Source organism: Mizuhopecten yessoensis, unplaced genomic scaffold (genome assembly GCF_002113885.1).
Source record: "Mizuhopecten yessoensis strain PY_sf001 unplaced genomic scaffold, ASM211388v2 scaffold3575, whole genome shotgun sequence".
Lineage (NCBI taxonomy): Eukaryota > Metazoa > Mollusca > Bivalvia > Pectinida > Pectinidae > Mizuhopecten > Mizuhopecten yessoensis.
In genome coordinates, this window is record NW_018405113.1 from 1,302,418 (window position 1) to 1,311,798 (window position 9,381).

At 34.9% G+C, this 9,381-nt stretch overlaps 1 protein-coding gene across 1 annotated transcript; it reads left to right on the forward strand.

The window, feature by feature from the left end:
- Positions 1-2,443: 2,443 nt before the first annotated feature.
- Positions 2,444-7,637, forward strand: LOC110447692 (UPF0676 protein C1494.01-like). Its single transcript, XM_021493538.1, has 8 exons — positions 2,444-2,624; positions 3,117-3,235; positions 3,518-3,584; positions 3,795-3,893; positions 4,858-4,957; positions 5,740-5,828; positions 6,152-6,262; positions 6,651-7,637. Exons 1-8 carry the CDS (start codon positions 2,460-2,462, stop codon positions 6,825-6,827), a joined length of 927 nt encoding a protein of 308 aa, XP_021349213.1. The 5' UTR covers positions 2,444-2,459; the 3' UTR covers positions 6,828-7,637.
- Positions 7,638-9,381: the final 1,744 nt, after the last annotated feature.

The window sequence follows — 9,381 nt, forward strand, 5'->3', positions numbered from 1 at the left end:
TTATTTGGTAGTGTATAGAGGTATAGAGCGAAACGCCAGAGGCACTTTTGGATATGTTAACAGAAATCACACCAGCATTATTTCCAGAAACTAATTCTTGTGCAAAGGGATCAGTTGTACATATATATATATAGCGATGAATAGTTTTAAATGTCCATGTGACAGTAAAAATATAAATAAAACAAAACACGAAGACTAGTATAATTATCCTCGATTTCCAGGGGTTACGATCACCTNGGAGATACTAGTCAAAGTGAGGATCAAGCTTAAACGTTAGGTGGGCAAACATAAGCGACATCACTGAACTGTTGCCAATCCTTCTATCTAAGTCCTTAGTCTGTAATTGTGTTTGTATTTATTTTGCAATATGTTATTTGGTAGTGTATAGAGGTATAGAGCGAAACGCCAGAGGCACTTTTGGAAATGTTAACAGAAATCACACCGGCATTATTTCCAGAAACTAATTCTATATATATATAGCGATAAATAGTTTTAAATGTCCATGTGACAGTAAAAATATAAATAAAACAAAACACGAAGACTAGTATAATCATCCTCGATTTCCAGGGGTTACGATCACCTACGCTCTCTGCGTAGGTGATCGTGACCCCTGGAAATCGAGGATGAGTATAATCGGCTAGCGCTTTCGCCCACCTTGGGGCTCTTCATGCGATTTGAATTTATTTGTGACGTCATATATTGAGCACACATACTTTTAAAAGACGTCAAAAAATGACGTCATAAAGTATATATAAGTACACATAATGCGGACGTCTAGAAATTACGACGTCTTAAAAGGATTGCATGAATGTATTTGCATTAAATGCGTCAATGAAATATATGGAAAAAGAAACAGAGCATATTACCAATGCTCAAATGAATATATTGTTCAATAGTAAAAGTTAAAAACATCTTATATCAATATAATTGATACACACTGGCGGCAGAACAATATAATTTATGAGGCAACTAAGGCGTACCTTGCGTCTTCAGAAGTAGGTTTTCTTAATCGGTCAGAAAGATGCAAAGATATGACTGGGTTTTTTAAGGAGGGAATGGAGATGGGGATGAAATATTTCTCAAATGTACCCGATTTTGACTAAGTATACGAAACACCAATTAAAGCAGCGCATCGGAATATATCATGAGTGTTCTACTGTAAGGGTTACCGTTAAAAACGGGGTCAGATAATTGAGAATTCGATTTCTCATTGATACACACTAGCGACATCAAAGTTGTATTATGTCCCCATTTATTGGTGTTTTGGAATATTTTTTTGTTTTTGTTTTTGCCATTTAATGTCATATTCACAATTTAATTTTTATGCACACGGTTGAATGTCTTTATTAATCGTATACATTTCTCATCCGGGCATTTCACCCTGAACAAAGGTAAAATGCACTAAAGTTATATACTGGTATATTTCTTTATATACATTTTATATATAATATTGCGAATAATTCTGCATATCTTATAAGAAGTTCTTTTACACACCCAATACAATTTTCTATGTGACGTTTCGATGACTAGTACGATATGTACACTGTCACCTTCATCAGACAAATGACCAGTGAAGCGTATGCACACAAAGGTGTCAAATGTGTACGAGTTGTCCATAAAATCGATGTCAATTTCGGCTACGCTGGAAACGTATGTCCCGAAAGTCCCAGAATGATGATATCTGGCTATTACCATGCTTGGATGAAGGGCTACCAAGTTTTTTCAAATGAATGACCTTTACTTATATTCAAAGTCACGGGTCAAATTTGTTTAAAATCTTTAAACAACTTTTTCTGAATAACCATGAGGCCCAGAATTTTGATATTTGGATGAAGGGCTTTCAAGTCATTTGAATGACCTTGACCCACGTTCAAGGTCACATTTGGTCAGATCTGTAAATGACCTAATGTCATTAAACAAAAGGTCTAGGATGGTGATATTTGGCAAGTTGCATGCTGAAATGAAAGGCTTTAAAGTTTGTTCAACGGAATGACCTTGTTCGAAAATCAAGGTCACATGGGTCAAATGATTTAAAAATGGGTCAAATCATTTCAGGTAGGGCAATGATCGGTTGTTACCATCAGCATGTCTTCCAACTTTGGCTAGGTAGATTAAAATACCTTGTTACCTGGAAATCTGGTTTGTCCTTCTTAATAGAGAAGCAGTGGCTGTTTATTCTGATACTGAGCTTTGTGATAGTTTCACCCACATACTTCGTATTGCATTTTCGCAGGTTATAAAATACATTGCAATGGCTAATTTTCCTTTCAATGATTTTAATATGTTATACACTTTGGCATTAGAATCATTGTGAAATTAGTTTGTCGAGTGTGTAAAGACACAGTTTGCTCAGCGGTTGCAGGTTTAAAGGCGCCTTACATGTTAAATAACATTACATAACTCATTTCACAACAGATATCAATATAACCAGCAAGGTCTGAATTGGTGGCATAGCGAATATGGTGACAGTTCCAGTAGTAGACATATCAGCGTACGGCCTTGACGTGGTCAATGCAAAAGAGGTGGACACAGAAACTGTCCGACCTGTGGCTGACAGTCTATGCGGAGCTTTGAGGGACATTGGATTCTGTTACATCAAAAATCATGGAATTAGCCAGTCTCTGGTATGTTAATATAACTCGCCTTATCTGCAACAATAGAATTAGTTCTATTGATTCAATCGTATAGTGTGGACTTTTTTTTGTCAAGCAAGTATACCAGCATCGTTAGGGATACTACATTCACCTCGGACCTTTCACATGTACATAATTATAAAGATATACCTTTTAAACGCGATGAGAATTCTTTTCCAGAAACATTGTAATTTTGTCTGTGATAGTCATTTCGTTGTCATCCATTTTGACAAACGGTAAGGGATCAGAGACATTTATATGTGTAGAACTATGGAAGGTCAATATAAAAAAAAAATGTTCATATGTATAACTAATAAACCTTCCTTATATGTATCAATAAATTGTACAATGACTAGGATATATAGATGAACATGAAATACCAATGATCTTCCAACATAATAATCATTAGATGTATGCAGGTTGCAATTCTATTTTTATGAATTCCGTTTACTTAGTGCATTCATTTAATATCTTGTTTCATAGATCAATCAAGTGACTGCAGTGTCGAGGACGTTCTTTGAAAAGCCACTTGAGTACAAGAATACATATCGACGACAACATATTAGTGAAATTCATGGATGGATTCCTCGGGAGACAGAAACGTAAAAACATAAAAATATAAACGCCCGGTCGATCTGTTATTGAGGAAGTCAACATTCGAGAAACACACTCGTATCTATTAAAATGAAGTAATTTCCATTTCAAAAGACACAAAAATACTTCGGTATAAGTAAACCGTTAACAACTGTGTAAATCAGATGCATTTTCTTTTCTTTGTTTTGTAAGTTGTTGTTAATATCGTCGCCTATTGTTGCTTTTTGCTGCTAGTTTTTGTTTGTTTGTTACTCACAATTACGTTTAGAATCACTTATTGTCTTATTAAGATTAAATCCAGACCGACCCTGTGATTATAAAGAGGCTTACAACTACACACCAATTGATGGAGTTGAGGTATAGTACACTGTAACGCGTTTCAGACTTATATATACAGGTAAAACGATACTAAATACAAAGGTGTACTCATACCATACTTTAAGTCATGTTTTACAGACAAATTACCACATTTGAATCGGTATATTTTTCAAATAGCTCTTTGTCCGAATAAATATGTCTTTTTTCCCTAAACAGAATTGTTATTTATTTTCATCAGATCTTCCCTGATGTCCAAGCTTTGAGGTTACCATGAAGAATGTCCGTGCAGCATGTCATCAGCTGTCTCATAGAATTCTTGACCTGATGTCAATAGGCCTAGACTTAGAGGTGAGTGTTATCTTATCGTAAAAATGGGAAACTCAAGACGATAGATATAGGGACCGCAGAACCAAATGATTTTCCATAGACGATAGTGTTAACGTTTAACACTGTCCTGGTTAAATGGGGTTATCATCACTGGTTTACCTGCCCTCATTTTGAAGAATATCATCTCACACAACTGTAAATAAAATATTTAAAAAATTTGCCAATTTGAACTTTTTTTACATGGGGACCGCCATCTTGTATTTAATTCGGCACCAAAAATTTTACAACAAATTACACACTTAATAAACTCGCCCAGACAAAAGCAGACTTGATTTTTTATTCTTTTTTTATGCATATTACAACTATATATATTGCTCAACCCACAAATAAAACTTTTGAAACTTCTGCCACCTAAATATCCAACCAGCAGGCCCCGAGGCATTCACCTACCTATTAAATCTTCTGCCCAAAAGGGAATATCCCGGCCACAATCTATTTTTGATTTGGTTCCATGGTCCGTATAACACTGATGTTTAAGGGGCATTGCTTTTTAGTCACATACTACACATAAAATGTACATATGTAGCTGCTTGTACAATTTCAATGGATAAAGTAATCTTACATTATCTAGCATGCAGTGATCATATATTTGAGTCTGTGTTTCTAATGGCATCTTTTCTTATATTGCCTCCTCACTTTATTTCTTCACCACAGACACTGCAGCCTCATCTAGACCACTTTGTGTGGGAAGGAGAAAGACAATTTCTCTAAATATTGTACACTACGACAGCTTAGAGGATCGAACCCCGGCTGTTTGCATGTAAAGTCGGGACGTTATTAGCTTTATTGGCCCACAAATGTATGACCAATGTAATATATAAAAGATATACTGAACGAACATTATTTCAATAGTTACCATTATGATATATTTTCTGAATAATAAATCGCTTTTTAAAAAATGTGTGTTTCTACTAATGCATTGCAGGACAAACATTTCCTGAGAAACTGCCACCAAACCATTGGACAGAAGAGCAATACCTCAACACTGAGAACGATTTTTTACCCATCACTACTGTCTGATGAAGGTACCGAAATGTTCTGTGTGACACACCTATTCCGTCTTTGCGTATTGCAGAGTTATCTTCTCTTGAGAACAGGGATTGATTGTTACGTCATTTGTTTTTGAGAGTAACGTCATCATTTTTTGAGAAAACGACGTAATTTTCACACACAAACCAATGACGTAACAATCAATCCCTGCTCTCAAGAGAAGATAACTCTGCAATACGCAAAGACGGAATATAAAACAAATGTTATCCTGAAGCAAGCATGAATAACATTTTCTAAAAGTGTGCTACTTTAAAGTTTGATATTTTTTCTTTTCCTGTTCGCGATATTGCTGGAATATTGATTAGACAAGTCATACATAATCAAGTCATTTACATATTCTTAGCAAAGAGGATGTTGTCGTTCATTTGATTACTACTCCATACGTCATACCTTTTTCAATAAATCGTAATGATTTCTCCAAAGAATTGCTTATAACTACCATCACAAGTTCATAAGTAGACAATTTTGAGAACGATCGTCGGTAAATTCTTGACAGTATTTCATTTAATTAGATATACTTGTAGTATAAAGCCGTTTGTGCTTGATTCAAAATGGTTCGTAATAACTTTTTTCGGACGGAATAATCACCAAAGTATACATGTGAAAAGGTACATTGAATTATTGTACTTTTATGTTGTCATGGAAACAATAGTAACAATTGAATAGTCCTTGCTTAGCCATTAATTGTGAAAATTCCACTCAATATTACGGTCGTGTACCCTTCGTCACCAATATAATGGTCACGTTTACTTTGTAGAGATCAAACCGAACCAGATTCGTTGTGGAGAACATTCGGACTTTGGCTCCCTCACACTACTGTTTCAGGACGACGTTGGTGGTCTGCAAGTAAATCGACTTTAAAAATCCATGCATACAATATATGTCTCCTTTTATGTCAAGAGTTCTTATGAGATATATTTCGAACAATTCGAAATAGTATTTCACGGTTCAGCCAGTCTAAAATGGAGGCTTGAACTTATATTTATATCCATTAAGATTCTGATGCATTTTTCTTATATTTTGCAACACCGAAAGTGTTGCCTTCAAATTCATCTTGCATGTATTGAGAATATTTATTTTTCTGTCCGAAACCAGAAGTAAACATTCTCTGGAAATATTATTTAACAATATTTTGATACAACTGCATTTATATTGGTTTTCATAAATAGGTTTGTAACCTACAAGGAGAGTATGTTCCAGCCTCCCCGATTCCAGGTACCATATTGATTAACATTGGAGACCTGATGCAAAGATGGACTTCCGACAAACTCATTGCAACTGTAAGTTTATTAATAAGTGCACGAATTGGGTGTTCAGCTCATCAATTTCACAATTTTAACAATAGCAAGACTCTGACTGCCGGCAAAGCCATATTAAAACAGTAAGCTACTGTCTTAGTAGACATTGAATGCTTCGAAACCTTAATTTGACGAATGTGGGTTGCTGGAGGCCTAGTGTTTTGATACATTTTTGTTGCATACTTGTCACTATCCTCTGATGTAATAAATCGTAGTATTGTGCAATATAAGGAAGTGAATCGTTAAACGTCTAAACAGTCGGCTGCTTTTTTATTTATAACATCAATTAGATTTTACACAAATTTTGAAAGTATACCCATGTACTAGATAATTAAAAGCATGGAAAATATTTTTAATTGTTATATTTCAGAAACACAGAGTGGTGATTCCGGATGAAGAAATTAGGAAGACAAAGAGTCGTCAGTCTGTCGCGTTCTTTGTTGTGCCAGACAACGATGTGGTGATCAGCTGTCTAGATAAGTCTGATAAATACGAGCCCATCTCCAGTGTGAGGTATATACAGGAGAGACTATCACCAACGTACTGACAGTACAATGTTACAATCAGACCAGTGTTACGGGGTCATTCTCAAAACATACAAGCGTATTATGTCTACACTACTAACAATACAAAATGTATGTACAGCTTCTAAAAAGAAGAGACTTGTAATGTATCCAAGATAGTATCGTATTGTTATATTACTTCATATAATCCCCGAGCAATGACTTGTAATTATTGGTATTACATAGTGTGATAGTTTTGAAAGTAAATGAAATTATAATTTTTCATACATGTTCACGTATAGGTCACATTACCCAATATGCTGTTTTTTTTCTGGTGAATGAGGGATTGATTCACAAACAGCAAATCACAGCACGTATTTGTGTTGCAATGAATCCGAATTTGAAAAAGGAAAAAAAAAGAATTTTATGTTTATATACAACATAAAGTAACGTGAAATAAATTATTGCACGGTTATACAAATTTAATATTCATATATATAATAGACACATTTGTATCATGTAATAGCCACAGTAGTACATCAGACGGTGATCAAAGTAACGAAGTACTGAAAGAGGCGTTAGTCAGATATTTGAACATGGAAAATAATGAAATGTAAAAGGTGAAATTTGAAATGAAGCAATTATAAATGCCAACACTATTATTGATATACATTCAAGAGAAAGTGCTTATTTTTAAACTTAAAACTATTAACCATCAAAGTTACCCGCTTATTAATCACTGGAAATTTCGAAAGGTTTTGATGAAAACTGTAGTTGTTCTGACAAGATTCAGTCTTTCATCATAACTAAAAGGGGCATAACTGCAACAAAAATAGTCGGATCCAAAAAATAAGTCCAGGTGCAAAACTTCAATGTGGGATGACTATATCCACAAAGTTTCGAAAGTTTAGATGAAAACTGTAGTTGATCGGGTATAATCCTGACAGATAGACGGACCACATTAAATCCAGTATGTCTCCCCTTTACCTTCGTTAATGGGTATATAATGAGTATGATGCTGAATGTTAATCTTTAATCCAAGACAGTGCATGTCGACTTTTGACCAAAACCAATTATATTTGAAAAAGATTTTGCATTTCTAGATTATTTTTGTAGTCTACCAGTTTTAAGTCAAACTGCGCTTTATAGTTTAAGTGAATGGGCTAGTGTAACCCAAGTGTTTTTTACAGTTGCAAAGGCACAGGTGTCAAAATGGTATATAACAAGGTATGTGCCATCAAAAGAGAAGGGTTTCTTGCATGATGTTCATGTTAATGTTTATCGATCACACCAAAAATCTGTGAAACGTGATCAGATTTATAATACTGGCCAGTGGCGTAGCATACATGTATGCTTGTATGCTCAAGCATTCACTAAACATTTAAAGATATTTTTTAACTGATATTTTTATTAATGGTTTTTTAATGATTTATATGGACCGTCCGTATCAATTAAAAAAAAGGAAGAGAAATAAAAAAAAAATATTCTTGAAAATTTTAGTCCGATGGAACATATTATAGACTCTACCGTGTTATCCTCAGATAATGGTCTTTTAGCATTATTTTAGCCGGTATATTTTTTACTTGTTAATAATCAGACAAAAAGGTGTTCCCAGAACACGGGAGATTGCTTCTAAGGCCTGGTAGATTTTTTATTCCATCTACGTAAGCATACACTGCGAAAAATTATTTGCTACGCCACTGCTGGTAGATGGATGGAAAACAGGTCGTGATGGCGAATATAGCGTAGCTGCGGCATAGATCGACTTACCTTGTACAGAAAACATTATCTAAGTAATTTATTTATCAGCAGGACACAAACATCAGAAAAAAAGGCTCTGGAGAAGCAAATATATCGTTACATGTAAAAACCATGGCCTGAATAGACTGATATTTTATTACTGATATTATAGTGAAAACTAAGTGGGCACGTTTGTCTTGGAAATGTAATTCGGGGAATTATACCCCCAATTCATTATATGCTTGTTGTTGTATTTTTATTTTTTGTAATCATAACCAGTTTGTGTGCCTGCCGGGGAGCACCCCCTTTAAATCACGTACATTTCTTAATCCTGGTTTGCTTTTTGGTAATCTAACATAGTTTTAGGGTAGGTGACTATAGGGCGTGCTTAGCTAGTCAGAGTGCCTGTTGGGGATCGCCCTGTAAACCATGTTCTTACTTATACTTTGAAAAACTCAGGCACCGGGGTCGCTCGATGCCTGTTTGCAGGGCCGCTCAAGCCTTGGGGATCACCCCACAACTTATTTTAGTCACCAGCTTGAGATCGCTCAAGCCGGGGATCGCCCCACTCTTCTTTTAAGTTAAGTGTGTTGTTTTAATTTCTTTTTGCTATAAATAGATATGTTTGTAACCAACTATGTTGTAGTTTGATTAAGTAACAGAGAGCAGCCCCTAAGAATGCCAAAAGATAATTAATATAACCTGAACAAGTTACTTTAAATTTAGACTCAATAAGTTTTTGAACTTTAATTCTTTGTTTTGTTGTGCATAAAATGTTTATTTGTGTTTACCTAAATAATTGTTTGTACACAATATTTACTATTCGATCTACGCTACCATATTTGGTAAATTGTACAG